Genomic DNA, 24,254 nt, shown 5'->3' on the forward strand with positions numbered 1-24,254 from the left:
AGTGGTGTGGTTGAAATCATCTTTCAGAAATTGAAGAAAGAAGTATGTTCCCTGTATTTCCTGATTGCCCTCCTAATTCTATAACCCTTCTCAGCTAGGGGTCAGCACTGCAACCACAACTGGAGGATGGCCAGAATTCACTTTCCTAGACATGCAGTGTGGCTTTATGACTCAAACAGTCCAGTCCATTTCAATTTTTTTCTCTGATTAGATTTTCCAAACTCGACTGTGTTATGTAATGGTCTCTGTGTAATGACCTGTGTAAGATACAGTAAATTGCTAAAAACCCATTCCTATTATTTCAACCTTCCATTTTACAGAGGGGATTTTTGCCTTGATTTGAATATGTATTCGACTGAAGCAATTTTCAAAATGGTCTTCATCTTCTCAGCTTTTCGGTAATTCACACTCTTGGTGCACGGGCATTTGGTTGATAGACACCATTTTAACTAAATGAACACTAATTATACCTGCAGGATGGATGGCTGCTTTAGAAACAAGAATAATAGGGAATACAAAAAAAAACCTCAATGACTCATCGCTGCTAAACAATTCAGTCAGTAAAGTAAGTAGAGGAAACCAGTAACTCATTATCACAACCATGGAAGTTTTAAGAAAAAAATATAGTTTTTCTTTTCTAAACACATGATCAGAAAACTCGATGACCTACAGCTTCTACAGTGTTCCTACACACACACACATGTGGAATCAGCTACACCTTTGATTTCTACTCAAAAGACATGTATTTGCCATTTTTAGTTGTCAGAGTTTTTATTTTTGTTCCTTGGGGTCATTTACACAGAGTTTACTTTAAAGCTTCCTTTCCATCTGTGCTCAGCCACTTTTTCACAGACTTTAAATAGTTTTTGTGGCCAAGGAACTGTAATATTAAAAGTTTCCCAATATGCTTCTGAATTTAAAATAAGGTTCCGAAGAAGAAAAGTTGACTTTTTCCCCCAAGGGAGATTTGGGATTTGAGAACTTGCCCTCTTTAAGAAACACATTTCAAATTAATTAGTTTGGGACCTAATTTGTATATTTCTTAAAATGGGGTAAACCACAACAGGAAACTGGCAAATTAAAAATTTGTATTGTTGCCCAAATCTTCCTATTTTGTTTACAAGGCATATCCTCCATCCCTGTCTGCACTCTAGTTTCCTCATGGTGATACCCAGAGCTCTCTACTAAATGCAGGGAGCCCTAAATTTAGGTAGTTAGCAAAGTTCCTTCAGCTTCAGACTGCAGATGTAGCTTCTAGTGCAAAATGTCCCATTGCAGGCACACCTGGGTTTTTATTTTTTTCAAATATTTTATTTTATTTTTTGCTTTATAAATAATACCATTGAAAATTTCCACCTCCTCCCCTCCTTTCATTTCCCCCCTGCTCTGGCACTCACCCTCCTCCCTCCCCCTCCAGTCCTAAGAGAGGGAAAGGTACCCTGCCCTGTGGGAAGTCCAAGGCCCTCCCCCCTACATCCAGGCCTAGGAAGGTGTGCATCCAAACAGACTAGGATCCCAAAAAGCCAGTACTTGCAGTAGAATCAAATTCCAGTGCCATTATCATAATAATGGGGCTGGCTTCTCAGTCAGCCCCATTATCAGCCACATTCAGAGAGTCCAGCTTGATCACATGCTCGTTCAGTCCCAGTCGACCTGGCCTTGGTAAGCTCCCTTTAGAGCAGTCACACCATCTCAGTGGGCGGACGCACCCCTTGCGGTGCTGACTTCCTTGCTTATCTTCTCCCTTTTTATGCTCTTCAACTGGACTTTGAGAGCTCAGTCCAGTGCTCCAATGTGGGTCTCTGTCTCTTATTTCTTTATCAGTAGCAGAGCCCTGTTTGTGGATGTCAAGGTCTTCAATGTTTGTTTATTGTCACTGTTACAAGCTGATGTAAAGTACAGAAAAGGCATCAGTTACTTCTGTTCCCAGACGTGACTTTCCTTTTCTTTTCCTTATTAAAAAAATAATTACATCATTTCCCTCTATTCCCTTTTCTCACTCCAGCTCTTCCCATGTCTCCCGCACATACATTGCTCCCTCTCAAAATCCTGGCTTTCTCTTTTTTAGTTGTTCTATACTTTTAAGTACATAAATACAACCTGCTGAGTCTATTCAGTACCACTTGCGGTACCTATAAAGTGGAGAGCCCCCATCTACTACCACTACGAGGGGGGAGCAGGGCAGGCACCATTATGATGAGCAAGTATGTGATAGAAAAGTGGGAAAGAAAGAAAGGCAGAACAGCTTGAGAATTGTGAAGAGAGGCAGCTCTGGGGATGTGAGGGTGAGAGGAACAGCCTGACTGACAAGAGGCCTGCGAATCCCCCTGAGGCCTTGGTGATGTCTGGTACCATGCTGCCACTGAGGGCCTTTCTGGGTCTGTGGCCATGCAGCAACAGCAGTCAGGGTCAATGTCCTTGGTCCATGTTAGCACCAAAGGCCATTCAGTTATTCCTTGTCTGGCCATGTGGATGTCCAAGAGCTGTGCAGAGCTGGCCTGGCCCCTCACCTGGCAAGGACAGCACAGAGTTTACTATGGCTTTCCCTCAAGCTACTCCTAAAAGACAGTTTTCAGAAGTCACAGAGCTGAAAATTGCAGCTCCATTGCTGGACTTGACAAGGCTCCATGTGCGACAGTGCTAAGAGGAGATGAGCAGATGTTGAGCAGTTCATTTCAACCTAATGACCAAAGCAAAGGGCTAGACTGAACAGATCAGAGGTGAAGTCTGAGATCCAAGATGAAGTGATGTACAACAGAAGTAATAAAAATTGATATCTAGAGAGAAAATGGCCCTAGGGCTCCAGATATGGAAGCCGTTGGAAGACAAGTACCATGACAGCTGGGATCACACAAGAAGAACACAACAAAGAGGACTCAGGGGCCAAACTTGGCAAATAAGTTGGGGAAAAGGCTCAAGTTACAGAAGAGAATGAAGAGAATATCTCCTCTACTTCTGTGAGTCACAGGCTGGGGTGAGGATGACATAAGTCTATTTTTGAAGTGATACTGACTTACCTACCAATTTGTTTATCTTCAGTTTTCTTACCTACAGCATGTAAAATGTACATGTGTATCTTTAAATGAGGTAAACTGTGTTCCCAGATCATGACTTGGCATAGCATAAGCTCTCAAATGGTGTGTGTGTGTGTGTGTGTGTGTGTGTGTGTGTGTGTGTGTGTGTGTTAAATCTAAAACCCCAGAGCTGATGAAAACTGGACAAATGGGCCAGCGATTTGGCTCAGTCAATAAAGTACTTTCCATATAAACATGAAGGTCTGAATTCAGAACTCCAGCACCTAGGTAGAAAGCCAAATGTGGCAACAGACATCTGTAACCCAGTCCTAGGGAAGCCAAGACAGGAAGACCTCATGAAAGAGCTGGTCAGCAAGTCTCACTGAATTGGTGAGCGCCAGGCTCAGTGAGAGACCATGTCTCACAAAACAAGGTGGAGATCAATTTAGAAAGATAATGACATTGACCTGGCCTCCCTAAGCATGCGCACATACACATACATTCACAAGTTCATACTCATATAACACAGATACACATATACAAACACACCAGATTCATTGTCACTCAAGTCCCCAACCAATTACTTTTCTTTCTGGGTCCTTCACCAAGCCCAAAACTCAGCAGTTACTATTATCTCTCGCATCCACTGCCAATCTCCTTTAGACTTTCCACCGTGAACTTTTTTAAAAGCATATATTTCACTTGCTAAAACTGTTTTCATCTTTGCTGAAAGTCTAAATTTGCATGTATGAGTATTTGTTACATCATTATTTGCAGTAGCTAAGGTGTGGAACCAAACCTAGGTATCCATCAACAGGTGAGTGTATAAAGAAAAGGTGGTATATTTTTCAACCATAAAGAAAAAGTGATCTCCATCTTAGAAAAATGGATATGACTGGAGATAATTATCTTAATCAAATTAGTCAACCTCAGAAAGACAGATATAGCATGTTGCCTTTTATTTGTGGATTCCAGATATGCATATGCATATATACATATGTGTGTATGTATACATTCACATATGCATACATGACTTGAAAGTAGAAGTTAAACTGTCTAGGGAGAGTAAAACGTGGTAATGACAGGGTATGGGGCAGATAAGAAGGGTAGGGATCATGTGAGTAATATTCTCAAAGTGCATTAAATACATTAATATGCACTTGACCTCAAGAAACCCAATACCATTTACAATAAATATGGATCAATTAAAATATCATAAGATATAAATGCTTTATCTCTTATGCAGTTTTAGAATTTTTTAAGACTTTTCCATCCACACAAATCTACTATAAGTAACATTTACTATGAGTCCCCACTTGGCCCTGCAAGCTTCCACACACCCTGTATGTTCATCTCCCCTGAGCAGGCATCCTAAGGCTGGGCTAGGTTCTACTGGTGCTCCCACAGACTTCTGTTTTAAATAATACTTGTCATACTTGCAGGTCTTTGTCCCCTTCGCTAGATTACACACTTCTGAATCACAGATATATATCATGCTGTGTCACCTTTTATACTAAAATTACAAAGAGTACACTTTAAGTGATTATATAAGTGATATATAATAGATAAGTGATATCTGTTTAGGTGAAAATTATCAAATATCCATTAGACATATACTTTTGTGCATCTAGTTTCAGGCTGCTTTTGAAGTTAGAGTTTTTAGATGTGTGAGCAACTTTACGTGAGTTTATTCCTTTCTGTGATTAGGTGTCTTAGCTATAAAATAATGATAAGAACAGTAGCTCCCCCATAGGTCTGATTCAAAGACAAAAATAACAAGCGCACATCATTGGTGCTAGAATTTTGGGAATGGGACTCAAGAGCTCTCAGTAATTAGCTGGGTGCTCTTCTGCCATCACCATCTGTCGTTGCTGTTGTTCTACAAGATGGATTCCGTTCAGGTTAGACAACTGTCTTGTGCCAGGATTTAAAAATAAATTCCAAAAGATGATGTGTTAAAGAACAGAAAAAAAACTTAAAAGACCAAAAGGTCAGCAAGAAGAAGAATTATGGGACTCCTATCCTCCGATTGCCCCAGAGACAGCTATGTAGGAACTGACACTCTGCTGGACACATAAAGGCAAAATTTCTATACAGCAATACCACCCTCTTTTCTCTTAGAGAAAAAGCATCAACAGTGAGGGAGTTCACGCCCTGATAGATGTCAAGTGGTCTGTCTGAGTTTTTATTGTTAACCATTCCCATGAGTTTTCTAGAAAAGTCTTGGGAAAATATAGGTCTCTCGGAGGGCAAGAGGAAGATCACAGTCAAACAATGAATATAATAAAGTTCTTTTTTAAGGAAGAGCAAGTCTCCTGTCACCTGAATAGTCTAAGAAAACAATAAGATTTGAGGTAGTGTCAGTTGATGACATTTTTGTAAATTACTCTCGCATTCTTCAGCACTTCAAATGATATCATGCTTTCTCCAGAGTCTATTTGAAATAGCTAGATATTCCAAATTTTAAAAAAGTATGTTCCTCTATCAAGACAAATCAAAAGTGTTTTAGTAATTTCTGTTTGGATCATTAGCATTTACTAATAAGTCTGACACTATTCGAAATGAAAAGAATGAAAAATCCAGAGATGTAATTCCTGCATTTGTGTATATATAGCTTGAGAAAAAGCAATAGAAAAAGAAATAAAATAAAAAATAATAGAAGCAATAGTAGAGGTATGCATAAGACTCAGAAACATAACTCTGCAATAGTGCTGTATGCCTTTAATCCCAGCACATGGGAGGCAGAAGTAGGTGATCTCTGTGAGTTTGAAGCCAGTCTGGTCTACAAAGTTAGCTCCAGGATAGCTAGAGCTGTAACACAGAGAAACCCTGTCTCAGAAAAAAATCAAAACAAATAAACAAACAAAACTATCAGAAACATTCAGAAATAATGACTCAGTTAAACATTACATTTTATAAACTACAAAGTAATTTTTTTTAATTTACTGAGAATACTAAGTTTAGGGCCCAGATAAAAACACTGAAGTCAGATTAACATGTGCAACAACGACAAAGGGTAACAGTATTAATGTTTACTTCATGATATAAAATTTAAGAGGAAAATATTCTATCATGAAAATCAAAACCAGTGTCTAAGAAATAGAAGAGAAGACATCTGGAAGTCACAAGGATTAAATACAGGTAATAATTCTGCCGCATAATAACATGTGAATCTAGGCAAGTCTCCCTACCTCTCTTTTTATGATGTTAAAAAGTAGTGATAATAGTAACCATCGTACTGGGTAATTTTAGGCAGTAAACAAAAAAGTATAAGGACCAAGCACATAGAAAGTGTTCAATAAAGGCAACCATTTCCTCCCAATATGACCTCACTTGTCAATGTCTTACTTTGTGCACTTATCCTAACATAACTGTGGCAAATTGGCTCTCAAGCTCCTAGGGCACAACCTCAAAATTGTTCTCTAAATCATTCTGTCCTATTCTTATAATTATTTCCAGAAACTATTCACAGTAGTTTTGATTGATTTCAAGCATTTTTATTCATTTGTATTTCACAAAAACATGCAACAAAGTGACTTAATCTCAAGACCACTTGGTACCAAAAGCAGTCGAAAAGAAAGAAAGGAAAGAAGGAAGGAAGGAAGGGATGAAAAACAATAATATTCAATAATGTAACATAAAATAATAATAAACATTAATATACATAAGGATTAAAGTATTTTGGGACTGGGAGAAATATCCATGAGTAAAATGCCTGCTGCTCAAGCATGTGGACCTGAGTTTGGAGCCCCAGCCTCATGTATGAAGTTGAGTGTGACAGAACATACCCACACCCCCAGCCCTGGGAGGGCAGGGACTCAGTAGCCAGCTAGTCTGGCCAAGCTCCAGATTCAGTGAGCAACCCCTCCTCCAAATCATAAGGTAAGCAATGACAGAAGAAGATAGCTGAAGTCAATGCCTGGCTTCCTCATACCCATGCACAGGACATTGGATGCACACCCACAAAGTGTTACAGTCACAAAAATATCATAAGAAATTCTCTGATACTGAAAGAGTTGAAAGTTAGCAATTAAGAGGATCCTGAAGAGATATTAATGCTTCTGTTTTACAAATTGCGTCTGACATATATTTAGAATATTTTAGTCTGTCAAATATGTAAATTTAAGAAGAAATTAAAATGAGATGTCAGCATAAAAACAAAGCTTCATAGAATACATGTAGATGGTCCTGCAACAGAACTCTTAACAAAACAAGGTTAACATTGAGTTTTATATTTTGGTTGTTGTTAGGGGGTGGATTTGATTGATGTCTGTTTTAAATATGTTTGATCCTCAGCTTCCCTGCTTTTAAATTGGTTAAAAAAAAATATTCCCCCATAGATAATGTAAGAATGAAGGCTCAAATGACTACCTTTGATCTGTTCTTCAAAAGCTAATCTATATGAATTCAGAATTGATTTTATTCCATCTCTAGGAAATTCCTCATGGTAGGAGCCAGCAGATAATACCTTAAACAAGGAAATGGCCTATGTGACATAGCCTTTAAGTAGATTCTAACCACCAGGCAGTCATCCCCTTCATTTTTAATTCTTATGTTGATTCCTCTATCTAGAGCTGGACAGGAAGTGGGAGTTTAAAATAAATTAAGTGAATTAAAATTAACCCAGATCAAAATTTCAATCCCTCAGCACTGCTAGCTACACAGAGGCCACACACATCTAGTCATCACCATGTCCTACAGAGAAAGCTGCTCTCTCACCAGAGGACAACCTATATGGTACTCAGATGAATGCCCCTGTGTTTTCAGGCCTGGATGCTCACCGCTGTTAGCATTTTATACTTTGAACTACCTCAGGACTTATGGCAAAACTACTTCATTGCCAGGTTAGTGTCAGAATAAAGGAAAATCCAACGTCAATGAGGAGATCCAAAATAAGCAACAAAGAGAGAATATGGACTTAAAAAATACACTGACTTTATTGTAAGTAGGATGAAAAATGATTCAAGAAAAACTCTGTCTGTTACATACAGTTTGCCCTGAATGTATCCATATCATGATGCCTTTCTGATGTTGGCCTCAGGGTTTCAGATAGTCCAGTGAATATACACAGAAGCTGGGTTTTTTTTTTTTGAGACTGTGAAGGTGTAACTTAACTATGTGTACACCAGCAGTGCATGCAAGCACATTTTCTCCCCAAAAGGGGCAGCAGATGCTATTGAGTTATGAGCACTTCCTATTCAGAACTTAGATATTTAGCTTTGCTTGGGCCCTGCGTGCCATCTTAAGTAGTTTTCATGCTTACTTGTATTCTGGTTTTCACTGCTTGCATATAAAGATGCTATTGCTTAACACACCTCTTGTCACCAAAAGTAAGAGAGTGATCTGTGTATGTTTGCATTTAGGTTATTTTGTCCATTGAAGAAGGTTACAGACTTCCAGCTCCGATGGGCTGCCCACCGTCTCTGCATCAGCTCATGCTCCATTGCTGGCAGAAAGAAAGAAACCACAGGCCAAAATTTACTGACATCGTTGGCTTCCTTGACAAACTGATCCGCAATCCCAGTGCCCTTCACACGCTGGTGGAGGACATTCTTGTGTAAGATGCATAATTTTGGTCTTTCTTCCCCTGACAATCATAATTTCTTTTGGGCCACAGACAAGAACAACAGGTAGAGGGAATGAGTTTGCCCTTGGTAACTATCTCATCACTGACCCTGTATATACCTTATTTTATTTATCAGCTGAACAGATAAATTACTAACATGGAAGAAAAATATGGATTTTCACAAGAAAAAAAATCCCCCTTCTTTTCTCTCTGCATCCAATCTGTCTGCATTACTTTATTTACATTTCTCTTACGTGGATCTTTGATATTTATGTCTTTCTTTACTGATCCCTTTTTATCTTTATGAGTAGAATTTTTGTGCCTGAGTATGTCCACTCTAATTTTCTTTTCATTTCGCATTCCATGCCTCTGTTTGAAATGGCGAGCAGACAGGGTAATTTGTGAATCACCAGAAGTAAGGATTTTCCCTGCTAGTCTGATCACACCTTGCTGCTGTTATTTTCCTCTCCCCAAATCAAAACAGGGGGTAGGCACTCATACACCATTCTATAACCTTCAGTACAACCAAGAAAATCTACTCACTTCTCTCTGAAGAACAATAAGGCAGAGAAGAATGGAAGCAAAAGTAACCCTCATCTCCATCTGAAATATTACACTTGAAATATCATCACTGTCTCCTTTTAGCCTAGATTATAAATAGCCAAAGCATACCTTCCTGAATCACAAGATGGCCACGAATACACAGACACATCACTGTGGGTCACAGGTTCTAGTCAGTATAGAGTTTTAGTAACAATAAGACTAGGCTCTTTAAGGGCTGTTTGAAACGGACCTCTTTTTCCAGCAGATCACGTAAGAGTTCACCTCTAAATCACTAATTGGCAGCCTCAGCAAAATGAAGCCAAGCATGAAATAGCTTGTGATTCAACTATTGCTGCAGTCCGTCTCCTCTAAGCAGTCCAGCCTAGGAAGCTGTGAGCAAAAGGCCCAGAAAAGAAGACCATGTTGGATTTTATTAGAAAGGCAATGGGCAGTCATTGAAGGATGTTTAAACAAGAGAATGGCGTGATTACAGTTGCACTTCTGGAAGACCCCTGGACTGTTGATTTAGACTATGAATGCAAAACAAGACATACGATGGGAAACAGAGCCATGTGTAGCTTCAGAAATCCAAGCTATAAAAGTTCAAGGCCAAAGTCATAAAATGAGAATAAAGATGAGAACAGGAGCAATACAAACAAACAATATTAATGTGGCTTGGTCACTGAATAAATATGAAAGGAAGAAGAAGAAAGAAGTGGATATTTGTCGTGTTTTTATTTTTTATTGTTTTTTGTACAAAAAGTTGGTGGTAAACTTGCTAAGAGAAGAATAAGAAAAAGTTTTGTAGCATCAATGAGATGATTTGGGGGCATTCTGAGTCACAGATTCCTGTGGGGTGGTCAAGTGGAAATTCCATAGGTGCATCACTTCTAGATTGAATTTGAAGTAAGAGATCTGGGTTACAGAGCTGAAGAGATGGCTCAGCAGTTAAGAGTGCATACTATTCATTATTATTATTATTATTATTATTATTATTATTACAAATTTTCACCTCCTCCCCTCCTCCCATTTCCCTCCCGGTTCCCCCTTTCTCCCTTTCCCTCCCTCTACAGTCCAAAGAGCAGTCAGGGTTCCCTGCCCTGTGGGAAGTCCAAGGTCCTCCCCCCTCCATCCAGGTCTAGGAAGGTGAGCAGCCAAACAGACTAGGTTCCCACAAAGCCAGTAGAATCAAAACCCAGTGGTATTGTCCTTGGTTTCTCAGTCAGCCCTCCATGCAAGCCACGTTCAGAAAGTACGGTTTGATCACATGCTCCATTAGGCCCAGTCCAGTTGGCCTTGGTGAGTTCCCATTAGATTGGCCTCACCGTCACAGTGGGTGGGCACACCCCTCGCGGACCTGACTTCCTTGCTCATGTTCATGTGCATACTATACTTTAGTCAGTTTCCAATACCTACACAGGGTTGCTCAAAACTGCCTGTAGCTTGAGTTCCAGAATATACGACTCCCTTCTGACCTCCATGGGTTCCAACACCCATGCAAGTATACCCACATGTAGACACTCGTGCATAGCCTAATTACTTCTTTTCAAAGATCTAGGCTAGAGGTGAACATTTGAAACTGGCCAGCAGATAGATTATAACTGAAGGAATTAACATAGATGACCTACGAAGAAAATAAGAAATGCAAATAAACAGAGAAAAAGAAGGCTACTATCTAGAACATCAAGATTTAAGACATGATCCCAAGAAAACAATAAGCAAAGGAGACTGAAAAAGAAGAGTCCGACTGGTAATGCAGGAAATATAGGTGGCTCTACATCATAAAAGCCAAAATAGAAAGCTGTTTCAAGAATTTGATACCCAAGCCTTCACAAAGCTTCAGTAAACACAAAGAAGAATATTTAGCTGGATTTAGCAGGGAGGTACACAGGTTCAGGAGCAGCCTCAAAAGGAAAAATTTTTAATAACAATTATGAGGTAATAAAGAGGGAATACAAAGTCAAAATAAAGACAAGACATAGCAATAACTTTTATTTACAGATACCTGTCTCTTACAGGCAAGATAAGTCGAGAAACTATTTCTTGATTTTTGTTTTCATATTTTCTTGAAAATAGAGTGTTTATGCTTTCACTATTGAGAAAACATCATAATGGAAACATACCACAAAATAAGTCTACATTCATGGAAGAAGACATCACATTACACCCCTAAAGCCAACTCATTACCTCTGGGCTTCTTGTCACCCAGAGTCAACAGACTCCCCAGTGGCTCCCCAGTGGCTATAGCAAAGCTATCTACCTGTGAAGTGACTCTAGTCATCTTCTGTAATAGACAGACACAGCACTTTCTTAACTGCATTTTAACACTGTGAATAATCATCTTATTTATAAAATATTCAGGAAGAATATCAAATCAGAAAATGACCAAAGAGATGGGAAAAGGATACATAGGTCAAGGCAGATGCAGGGTGCTGACTGAGAGCCCGAGGTCCATGATGAAGTGACTGTCATTCTCTGAGAGTCTCACCATACACAGGTCGGAAGTCGCATCATTCATATAAAGTTCTCAGATTGGTTCAATTCCTAAACCTAATCTCTCTGAAAGAAATGGAAATTTTAGTGAGTGATTTTTCTCTCCTTGTTCATGACAGAGGCACGTGAACTTTTTGTTTTAATATATTTTTGTTTGAGAAACAAAATGAGCCAGAGTTCCCAGGGTATCATGCCTGAAACTAATCATTATTCTTACTATCACAAGAGCCAGAATTGGATTTCCTTGTCCTCCCATTTGCACCATATTCCCACTATCATCCACACACTGTGTTTCTAATCTCAGAGAACTGAGACACTTTATTGTAATGAGATGGCCTGGTTGGTTTTGTGTTTGTAAAACAACAACAGGCTCCACATGAGAAGCCCCTCCATCTCCCAAGTTCCAAGAACACTTGCCTGTCCCAGGTTAATGTTGGATTAAGGAAACATGACCATCAGTCTTTGTGATTGAATGCCTCTAAACCATGCCAGCTGTGGAGATGGCATAAGAGTGCTTGCTCTTCAAACATGAGCATTAATCTGAGTTTGAATCCCCAACACTAACATTAAAAAAAAAATGAGCCTGACTGTGTGTGCCTGTATCCCCAGCATCAGAGACAGAGATAATAGAAGCTCAAGAGCTTGTGGCCAGGCAGCTGGTCAAACCAAAACAGAAAACTTCCAATTCAGTGAGAAATCCTGTCTCAAGGCTGTATGGCAGAAAATAAAAAAAAAAAATGATGTTCTACTCTAGCTTCTGCATGACCACATTTATGCAGCCCACACATTTATGCAGTGTGTGTGCTCTGTGTGTGTGTGTGTGTGTGTGCGCGTGCACGCACACACACACATATGCAGAAGAGGCTAAGTGGATAATGAACAGCCATTATTAGATTCTCCTTTACTCCAGTGTCCCAAACTTCAGGTTTCTCTCATTTCTACACCAACACATTGTTCTTTCATCAAAAATATTCCCATGGTTTTTATTTCACCCTTAATTGCCTTTGTCTCAAGAACTTGAGAAACTTTTGTTCTTTGTCTTGGCAATGGTAATAAGTGGAGGGAAAATTAAAATGACTAAGGAGAATAAGGAAGGCTATGGAACCCACAGTTTAATAGTTTGATGCCAGCAAATTAGAAATTTCATAAATCGCATTGGTAGCCTTTCCTTGCAAATACTTGAGTGTTTTCTACAGAAAAGATGTTGAGCCAAGGCTTTCAGGACTGGGAAGCGCAGTTCTTACTCTTGTCTTCTGCTGATATCCCTCTGCCTGACACTTCCCCATAGGCATATTCTCATTTCTGTAGAGCTCCCAATGTACTATTTTAAAAAGTATGGACATCTCTGAGATCACAGTGATTAATATAAGAATGCCATTAAATCCAGCTAACTGCTAACAGATTTTCAAAATTACCTTTTTGATGGAGGCATGCAACCTTCCATAAATGCAATATCAATGTACCCTCATTAATCACTTTATAATAATTTCCCCTCAAAGAGTTATTTGTAATTGTCCCATGGTACTTGAGGTCAGGGTTATGTGCAGAAGAACATTTAAACCAATGCCTGACTGTCCTTCTGTTTCTTCCCTCTATTTGTTCTTGTTCCCACAACACTCAGGATCAACCTTGTAGTTCCCAATTAAAAGCAGGTATAATCCTATAGAGTCTAGGGATTTGTCTGGCTATCTGAAGTTTAATAACACAAAGTGGTCTGATTACCATATGGTGTCCTTTCACTAAGCCCTCCCTACCTTCCCCAGCCTACTGCATCTCCCTGCACATTTATTCTCCATCCTTTCCAGCACTCCAGGCTCTGATGTCTGCTAAGCCTACCAGATTGCGGTCAGCTAGCTGCACTTTTTGGCAATGCTGCAAAAATGCAATCAGGAAATAACACTCCTTGGGCTTAGTGTATATAGCTCAGTGGTAGAACCCTTGCTTACAATATATATGCAAGTTCCTACTTTCAATGCTCAGTATTGCAAAAAGAAAAAAAAAAGAGGAGGGAAAGAGTAGGTCGTGGGGAAAGAAAACATTTCCAGTTCTGTTCCAAACCTTCTGCAAATCACTGGCAAACAATTTTGTGCTTTTTAAGCATCAATTCAATGATGATATCTGGGGATATGTAGCAATTGCTCAGATAGATGGCCTGGTCTGGAATAGTCAATGAGCTCATTAGTCATGTTCTGCTCAAGCCAAAGCACATTGTAAATATTTTCACTATTCACTGGCTATAGGTGGGGATCTTGTAAATGAGTATTTCTTAGTAGCTTTAACTATTGTCTTCCTTAGTACATACAATTGTATAGTTGAATTTTCAAGCACTTGGTTTCTAGTGAATGTGGAAGGTAGAAATACAGCCATGTCAAAACTGTAATGCTTCTGCTTCAGAGAAATCTAAGACCAAATAGTACTATCATCTTGTATTCCATTAATAATTTTCAACGACTTAATATACAATTTTCCACCCATTTTCAAAAGATTTTTCACAATACTGTCTAGGTTCTGTATTATCAACATCTACAAAATTGTTTATGTCCATAAACAAACCATAGACAATGAGTTTTGTTTTGATTTTTGTTCATGATACTTTATTGGTGTTTTATCCTACAGAAATAGCTGCCTGGTCAAACCTGTGCATAAATTGTACAATAATCAGCTTTGTGAAAGGAAGGAAAGAAGGAAGGAAGGAATGAACAAAGGAAGGAAGGAAGGAAGGAAGGAAGGAAGGAAGGAAGGAAGGAAGGAAGGAAGGAAGGATATGAAGTATTGGTTAGAAAGTGGAAGTTCCTACCTGCCCATTAGAAAATCTAAACTGAATGAGCCACTCTATGAACAGCTAGACAATTCCAATACTGCCTATTAGTACTGATACATACATATCCTGTGTTATAAACAATAACAATTAGGGCCACTTTTTGAGCTGTACTGTGTGCTAATCATTGTGTCTACTGGGTACTTTCATTACTTCTTTCCTTAATTATCATGTTCCCATGGCTCAGAAAAGGAAAGGGAGATGCAAGGAGGCTGCTTGTCAAAACAATAAAAGAAGTAATCATTAGATTAATAACAAAGTTCATCAGCTCCAGATTCCATATTCACTTAGACTTTGCAGTATAGAACAGCAGAAAAAATTTCCAAACGTTTCTCAGCCCTGCACTATTTTGAACATATGAATATAAGAAGGTATATTTTTATTTTTCCAGTTAGATTCTCTTTGTGCCAAATAAGACTTCATAGATGAAGTGTATTTAAAAGGCCTTTAAAATATTTTGGTGTAGCCGGGCGGTGGTGGCGCACGCCTTTAATCCCAGCACTCGGGAGGCAGAGGCAGGCGGATCTCTGTGAGTTCGAGACCAGCCTGGTCTACAAGAGCTAGCTCCAGGACAGGCTCTAAAGCTGCAGAGAAACCCTGTCTCGAAAAACCAAAATATATATATATATATTTTGGTGTAGCACAGCCTGTCCTTTCCTTTTTTGCTGAGTAAATACAAAGATGTTGAGCGTATACCCCCCTCAAAGATAAGCAGCAGATAAATAGTCATATACTCCTTAAACATCCTCCTGAAATGTACAGCCACTTAAAGAACATTGGCTGTGGACAGATATAACTACTACAATATAGAGAGATGAAGGAAATACGGCAAGATCATAGTTCCAGAATTACATCCTTGGGCATTTCTGTAGATTGAATTTTCTGGTGCTGCACATACATGTGTTGCTTCTTTCTTCCTGCAATAGCAGACATTACACCACAGCGCTTTCTGCTGTGCTGCTGTCATTGTTTGTGGAGCACTGGGAATTGATCCCATGATGATATAATGACAGACACTCCTAATGCATTGTGGCTGCATGTGATGTGATGTTTGTTTTTACTCTGGATTATTTCCTCACAGAAGAAGCTTTCTTTGAGATCCAGTCTCTCTTTTGGGACCACGTGCTGGGTACTCAGAATTCAGAGAGATTATTTTAATTATAAGTCCTGTATGTTTCACCAGTTATCAATCTTATTATGCATATTAAATAATCCAAATAATTAAAAACAGAAGAATTAATGAATAAAATATGACAAACATTAATGCCTACAACTTAACACAGTTAAGAATCATACTGTAAATACTATACCTTCATTACCCATAAGCATTAAGTAGAGGCAAGATACATGTTTCTAAGCATTTGATACTTTAGGATATTTTAGTCAAATCATGTTTTAATTTTTAGTCTCAAAATTATTTTGATAATTTGTGATCAAGTTAAATAATAGGTTCCATTGGAAAGAATGAAATTTAAAATCTTGAAAATCTGAAAGAATGCAAAGTAAAATTTTCTGTCAATGACTTTCTGGACCATATATATAAATACACACAGACACACACACACACAGACACACACACACACACACACACACACACATATACCTATATTCAAATATACATTTGAATATTTAAATGTTGACTATGAGTTAACCAAGTATAGAAAAAAATAGCCATTGAAACATGAGAACGTCATGTGAAATTGGTAATATACCTTAGTGTTGAAAGTTAAGGTGTGAGCTGCTACATCCCACTTACAATATATACTTTTAAAATATGAGCTTCTGGCTGTGCTATGAAGATGTTTCAGGTGAGCAACTCCACTAATCACCGAGGACCAGAAATTTCCACAATCTCAGCAAAAAAAAAAAATCGACTGAATTTATCACTGTACAGATTTGATAAGAAAGGGCATTTATTGTTTATTAGGCAATGTAGAGAATTCATGTGAGGATGATAGTGTCCAACTCTGAAAGACAGAATAGAGCAGCATTTTTCAACTTCGGTATAAGATAAAGCGAAATCAAAATTGCCACACAGGCACTGTAAACAATGCGGAGCCTCTGACCTTACTAAATCAAGTGCCAAGCCAGCTGCAGAAAAGGCCAGGAAGTTAACTAGTTTACTAACGTGTGTGCGAGAAAGAAAATTATGACATTGCAAGATTTGGGGAGCAAATGTGAATGCTTTTCAGTGGGGAAACATCCCAGCCCTTTACTGCCTGTAACGGGCGTTTGTTCTTCCATCGGTTTTCTACAATAACGACAAAGTTAGCAATTCAAATTTCCACTCACCAGTTGCATAAAACTGTAAAATCTCAAGAGTTGCACCAGTGTCATCTCAGTATAGATAAAGAAACTCATCCGATTCTCCCTGCATCAAGAAGAATATGAACTAGGTGTCAAGGTACAGGTCTATAATTCTGGAACTCCAGAGGCTGAGGCAGGAGGATCAAGAGTTTGAGGCCAGACTGAGCCACATAGTGAAATACTATTTCAAACAAATAAATAAAAACAAAATAAGAAAGGCATAAGAAAATGAAGGAAATATCAATTCAACTATTTTTAAATGTTGTTCCATTTTAACAAAACTCTCTTAACAAGTAATTCCATTTATTGAAGCCATATTGGTCTAAAATAAGACACTCACCTTTTTAACCCCTGGTTACTTATGCTAATAGTCAGTAAGGGTATACTAATCTTTTGAGAGTTAGTTGTGAAGTACAGCAGTACTTCTTAAAAGATATGCTATAGACCCTGACTAAATAATTCAAGAAAATTATACAGAAACTATTTTGAATTCTCTTCATATTCAGAGTGCATGCTTGACAATTGGAGATTTTAAGGAATGCCGCCATTCACAAATCTAGAAGAATCTGTTTGCCACCATGGCTCTTATTTAGTATTTCATATATGAATTTTTATTTGATGATATTTGTTAACATATATACAGCTAAGAAACTTGGAAGACACGTTACAACAATCCAGAATCTGTCATTTGATCGCCACGATAGCTTTTCAAATTTGGGGCATGACTCATTTTTGTTTTGTGTAAAATTGTGAATCATTCTGATATTAACTAGAACAAAAGAGCCCTCAGTTAAATAGCATTATCATTATGGCTTAGATCCAGAATAGGAGTTATAGAAATGTACTAGAACTGAATATGTTTTTTTAAAAGTAAAATTACCATTAAAGGAAACCCATACCTAATATAGAGTACAGCATACACAAGCTCCTATTACATATAAAAAAACTAAAAACCTCTCAGTTTCTCCATTATCTCCCATTTACACCCACCTTTACTTTAAACTGGATCTCATTTAGAAAACAAAAGAAATCAATGTAGCAAAGAAAATATCCAAAGAAATAAATCCTAGGTCTTTAGCAAGGACTTGGCCCTACATGGTAAGAAACCACCTTCTAGTCTTTAAATGGTGAAATAAGTATGACTTGTGCTCCTCAAAACTTTAAATGAATGGTTAAAAATGTTAAGATTAATTTTGATTGTAAGTGGTCTTTACCTTAGAACTTAATGCTCATTCCCATATATATTTTATCAACATAATACCAGAGTTAGTATAAACCCAGAAATTCTTCCTTCATAGAGTTCTAGCCAAGTATTTTTGAATATTAGCAGATTCTAGTTCCAATTAAAATATTGATAGCAAAAACTTAAGAAAATATTTAAGATGTTGATATTCAAATTATATGTCTACAGACATTTTCATTCACTTAAATATTTTAGAAACAAAATAATTAGAAGTTGAACTATCGGTGTCTAATAAAAGTTTTATCATTTACTTGTAGTAATAACATTTTATTATTTAGTAAATATTGACTTGAATAAAATCATAAGCATATTTTAAAGACCATTATTAGTTTATTATTATTAGTTTAGATAATATAGTTCTATGTCTGAGAATGTTTAAATAATACACTTATTGTAATGCGTCCATTATTATACAAACACTTTTTGTACCAAGCATTTTTACAAGCATCAGAATATTTACATGTTCCTGTGTTGTCATTCTATTTGGCAGCATGGACCTGGGAGAGTGAGGCAAGCTAAAGTCTCCTGCAGTAACCAACTTTATCCAAGGCGTCAGACAATTTATATTCCATGCGCATTCTATGGGTTAAGCAAGGTCATGTAAGCAAAGCTGACTTGAGTTCAAGTTGTATACAGTCCCAAGGGCAAGGTCACATGAGTTTAGGCTGCACACAGTCAGGAGGACAACTAATGCTTGGAAATGTCATTCTGACTAAGAATAAGTAAGATGATGGGTGATCTGAAGGAACCCACTATTTACTGCACCTGAAAGGGGCACAAAAGCACATTCCAAGAGCAACCCATCTTATAGAGGAGCAGAGGCTACAAGACTCTTGCTTACTTGAAACTGTCTCATGAGCTCTCAGAAATCCCCTCACACAGCTTCCTTCATGGACCATCTTCCAAAATTCCTGAAAGAAGAATAGAACAGTTTTTATTAGATTGATATGAGTCCTAAATTCTGAGATATTTTAGCATAATTTTTAAGATTAATCCCATTTTATTCCTCCCAACTTTTGCTAATATGTATGTGTGCTATGTCTACACATACATGTGTGCACACACTCACAGGTATCTTTCCTAGCCTTACAAAATAATGCCTTTATACCATTTCTATTCTTAAACTATAAAACATTCTCAATTAGAATGCTTTTTGCATATTTTCAGAAACTAAAAGAACTGAGATAATACTATTATAATACCATCAATATTCCTTGACTAGTTAGGCCAAATTTGATTGACTTTTGTTTTATTTTAAGCCTTCATATCTATGTTTTGAGCTATTATACCCATACACTATGCTCAGATATATGTAAATCCTACTTATGAAACAAAATTCTATGATATCAGAAATTATTTTAAATTATTTTAAATAATACTATTATTGTTGAATGTTTAAAAACATAGTTTGAAGTTTGATCAATGAATTCATCATTAAAAGGAGAACCATCACAAGAACAAGTGTGGGGCAGGTAAAAGAATATGAATTCCTTTTTTTTCATTTATTTATTGTTTTACATCCCAGTTGCAGCTTCCCCTTCCTCCTCTTTTATCAGTCCCCTCCCCCTCAAGCCTCCCACTGTCTCTAACTGCAAATCTACTCCTCATCCATTTCTGTTATGGAAAGTGCTGGTCTCAACACAACATGGCATTACCAAGTTGCAGTAAGATTAAATACCTCTCCATGTATTTAAGACTGAGCAAGGTGACCCAGTATGAGGAGTAGAGTCCCAAAGGCCAGTGAAAGAATTGACAACAGTCCCTGTTCCCACTATTAGGAGTCCTTTAAAAGGAACAAACTACAGGACTGTAACATATGCGCAGAGTGCCTAGGCCAGTCCCTTGGAGGGGTTGTTTGTTCTGTCTCTGTGAGCCCCTATGAGCCCAGGTTAGTTGATTCTGTGAGTTTTCTTGTGGTGAAGGGTGTGGATTCCTAAGAGGTCAGAAGTGGTGAACTCTCCATGCAGAGAAAGTAGGTAGACTAAGCTTCAAATTTCAAAGCAATTTCATGAGAGAGAAAATTAAAAAGGAATAAAGGAAAAATGGGTTTTCTAAATATCTATCAAGTATTATATCCATAGTGACAAAAAGCAGAAAAATGTCAAAAAGAAATAACTGATTTGATTTAAAAAAGGAAAAGAAAGGTTTTACTTGATGAATAGGACAGAAAATTAAGAGTTTATTCAAATGGATTATAAAAACATTAGCTACAAGAATATTTCAAAAGAAATGGCCAACTCTGGTCATTCTGGCTTTTAAATGCTATGTTTCATTTCCCTGCAGCATGCCAGAATCCCCTGGCGACGGTCCTGAATATCCATTGTTCGTCACTGTTGGTGACTGGTTGGATTCTATAAAGATGGGGCAATACAAAAGTAACTTCATGGCAGCAGGCTTTACAACATTTGATCTGATCTCAAGAATGAGCATCGAGTAAGTAGTTCTAGGCTTATTACCGTAATTAGATATTCTGCTCATGGAATTTCAAATTTAGGCATCCAAATCAAGAATACCATTCCTAAGGCTAGTATGTGATTTCTGTCATTATCATTCCAGTGGAAGCTATAAGTTAAACTCTCAACTATTATTCTTTTAAATAATATATTTAATTCAAGTAGATTTTTAACATGGTTGTAAATGCTTCCCAGATACTTACTGATCTTATTAAAATCATAGGCATTACATCAACAGAGTGTTTGTTTGCCTTGGTAAATTGTTATTCATATATGCTAATATTCAGCTCCTACTGTCATCATTAGATTAATCTGCATACTCTAACGTTTTACCATGACATTTTAGAGATCCTTCTATGTATTATCATGATCAGACATCTTCCATCCTCTCAAAGACCATCCTTTATCTACATCTAATATAAATGTTCAAAATGTGGATTAAAAATATTATAATAATTAGATAGCATCATGTGAAATTACCATTGTTTTTAAGATAGCAATGCAAGTTCATATAGTTCAAAATAATGACAGCTTTTAAAGTCAAATACTAAATGTTATTGAACTTATGAACTATTTATCATGTATGCACAAATAAGTACAGAGAATGAAGTAACAAATTCCAATGTATCCACCACCAAGTTTATGAGATAATCCATTCATAAAAACAGTTGAAGCTCTGTGTGTATTCCAATTCTATCACCTCTCCTACCCCCATTCCAAGGTCATCATTGTCCTGTATTTAATTTTATTAGTCTGTTTATATCTAATTTAGATATTTCATATAAATTTTAAAATTCATCAAAAGGTTATGTATTGTTCTTGGCTTTTCCCCCCAGCATTTGAGATTCATCTGTTGTCACACCTATAAGTCTAGTTCAGCAGTTTGGGCTACTATGTGGAGTTTTTTTTTTATATATGTCTCACTGTTTTTTTACATTTGTATAAGTGTTTTAGAATTGTTTGATTTTGTATTCATTTTTTGTGTATCTCATAAGCATAGAAGTGAAATTATTGTAGGGTTGTAGAATATGTACATGTCCTCCTTATTTATTTCCACAAAATTGCTAAATTTTGCTTAATGTCATTTTCATACCCATATTATGCCCCTACACGTTCTACATTTTCTATGACTGTCGCAAATTTATATAATTACTTCAATTATAAGTATCTTTATGCCTAATAGCAATGCAAGCATTCTATGGAAGTTTTCTTTATATCATTAAATTTGAGATTAAATGAATTTGTAAATATTTTATGGAACAAGGGAAAAGAAAATATAAAATTTTGCTATTTATTTATATGACTAATTAACTATTAACCAACACATTTATTTCCATATATTTAACATAGCTATGTATTCATTTTCTCATGCTTGTATTTATTAAAACTATGTGCTCACAATTTTTCCTCTTTCTCTCCCCCATCCCTTCCTCTCTCTCTCTCTCCTCTCCCTTCTCTCCCTCCTCATACTCTTTCAGTGATATTAGACGAATTGGAGTCATACTTATTGGACATCAGAGACGAATAGTCAGCAGCATACAGACTTTACGTTTACATATGATGCACATACAGGAGAAGGGGTTTCATGTATGAAAGTACTATAAACACCTGTATTTTGTGCCTCAGCATTTCTACAAAGAAAGATATACATACCCTCTACAACTCATTCTTCTGATTCTCCAGACATCCCTCACAAACCACAGTCTCCAGTTCAGACTATGGCTGCACGCCTTACGTCTATGCTTCCACCCTGGATTTCAATATCCTGCTACACAGGTCCTCTTTGAATAGCCTGCAAATGAAACTCTGGCCCACTGCAGATTATCACTACATAATGATAAATAACTCAGCATGAATGTGTAACTTTGTATAGAAATGTTTGGGAAGTGTTCATGGACTTAACCTAAAGGAATGTGTTCGGGTGTGGCATCTTCAAAGATGTATGTAGAGTTTGCTGATAGATAAGAAAGAAATAGTTGACCATTCTTCCATGTTTTGTGATCAAGTAGCTTCCAACTTGACATGCTTCTTTTTTTTTTGATAGTTTTGCTCAACTCTGCGGGTTGTACTCTTGTTTTATTTTTAATAACTTAACTGTTGGTGCCTGATGTTGTTACAACGATTTGCAGACATGATCAATGACTCCATGTAGTTCATTTGTGTCAGGTGTGACTACAGTATGAAGGGCATTGTTGGGGAGGGAGATGGACAAAAATACTGTGCTTTTAAATATTCTAAGGCTGGGTTTGTCTATATTTTTAAATTAACTTTATAGGGTTCTACACATTTCATAGTAGGTGGTTGTTTAGAGGATTTTCCCCCTCTAATTTTTTACTAACTATACTGTATTTCTCTAGTATGTTACAAGAATTACCCTTGGAAAGACCAAGAGTGAGTCCATTACTCTGATAGTTTTCATAGACACATGGAGTAAACTTATGGCTGTTGCCTTGAATTCATCCTCACAAGTGTGACAATTATCAAAACATTGAGAAAGTTTATTGTTCACAATGTGACCTTTTTCTTAAATAAAAGTTCTAACGTAGTAGCCATAGACCAAATGAGAAATGATTTACTGAATTTAAGATAACTTGCAATGCCCCAAGGTAATAAACACAACTAGTTGATTGATAACTTGTGTTCTTCCAACTTTAACAATTCAAATATTTTGTTCACAAAAATAAGTTATATGAACACTCTGAGGTGTTCTCAAAATCTTCTAAGAAATTAGTATGGATACCATAAACATGATATAAATAGGTCTCACATTTAAGCATATATATATATATATATGCACATATATAATGTGAAAATTGCAGTCTATTGTAGTATATAAAAATAACACATCTCAGATGTGTTGTCATAATCTCTGAGGCTTACAGCAAAAAAAAAAGCAAATGTATTTTTTCAGTGAATTTGTCAGCTTATCAAAATAGTGTTCCTTTTAAAACAAACTCAACTATAAAATTATCTGCTCCCATGAAACCACAAAATTTACCATCGTGATGAGTGAAGAATAAGCTGGTTATTGAAGAAAAAAAAATGCAGATCAGATTGTCTAAAGATGCAGATTTAGTGAACTAACTTTTATTCGATGTCAGAGACAAAGGCATCCTCTCCACATCCCTAAATTCCTGCTGAAATTCTACAAGAAGATAAAACTGTTTCCACTTAGGGATTCTCACTTCTTTTTCTTTTAGTTTTGTTGGTAAGATTTTTTTTATACAAGATCCTTCTACATTTCTTTCGCTGATTCATCTTCCTGGTTTTGCTCCTCCTATTGCAGCTTAATTTTTCTCATTTCAACAACAACAAGCATGTATAGAGATAAAAAGGTGTCTTTAGCATATTCCTTGACTAAACAGAAAAAGAAAAGAGTGAAATTCCATCCCTTTTTAAGTAAGTGTGTCAGAAATAGCTAGTAATATTTTCTAGCCACCTTCATGCATGGCCATGCAGCACTCATAGACTCTCGGCAATCCGCTTGATACATTTACGCAAATCTGGATACATTTAGGAGACATACAAAATTTCCATATTTATCTGTCTTTAAATATCTATTAAATGATAACAGATGATCAAATTTATTAATCATATATATTTATTTTTATAAAACAACAAAAAGGTATTTAGAAAAATAAGAAATAGAATAATATGGTCCATCATAGGACTCTGTCTACAGCATCTGTATGCCTTGATGAAATAAATTCTATAGTAGTATTTAAAATTCTGTGGGATTTACGTTCAGTAATGGCAACATTAAGAATCTGTTAATAGTTTTCGTTTAAAAGTCTGATGATGTAATTCTATTTCTAGT

General features: G+C 36.9%; 1 protein-coding gene across 1 annotated transcript in view; it reads left to right on the forward strand.

Moving 5' to 3' along the window:
- The window catches only part of Epha6 (EPH receptor A6), a 917,349-nt gene extending 895,319 nt beyond the window's left edge, over nucleotides 1–22,030 (forward strand). The window contains exons 16-18 of the mRNA XM_038345322.1: nucleotides 8,378–8,571; nucleotides 20,268–20,417; nucleotides 21,916–22,030. Of these exons, the coding sequence (XP_038201250.1) occupies nucleotides 8,378–8,571; nucleotides 20,268–20,417; nucleotides 21,916–22,030 (459 nt within the window). The remainder of the gene's footprint in view (nucleotides 1–8,377; nucleotides 8,572–20,267; nucleotides 20,418–21,915) is intronic.
- The last annotated feature ends 2,224 nt before the right edge of the window (nucleotides 22,031–24,254 follow it).

The sequence above is a fragment of the Arvicola amphibius genome, chromosome 10, assembly GCF_903992535.2.
Source record: "Arvicola amphibius chromosome 10, mArvAmp1.2, whole genome shotgun sequence".
NCBI classification, from domain to species: domain Eukaryota; kingdom Metazoa; phylum Chordata; class Mammalia; order Rodentia; family Cricetidae; genus Arvicola; species Arvicola amphibius.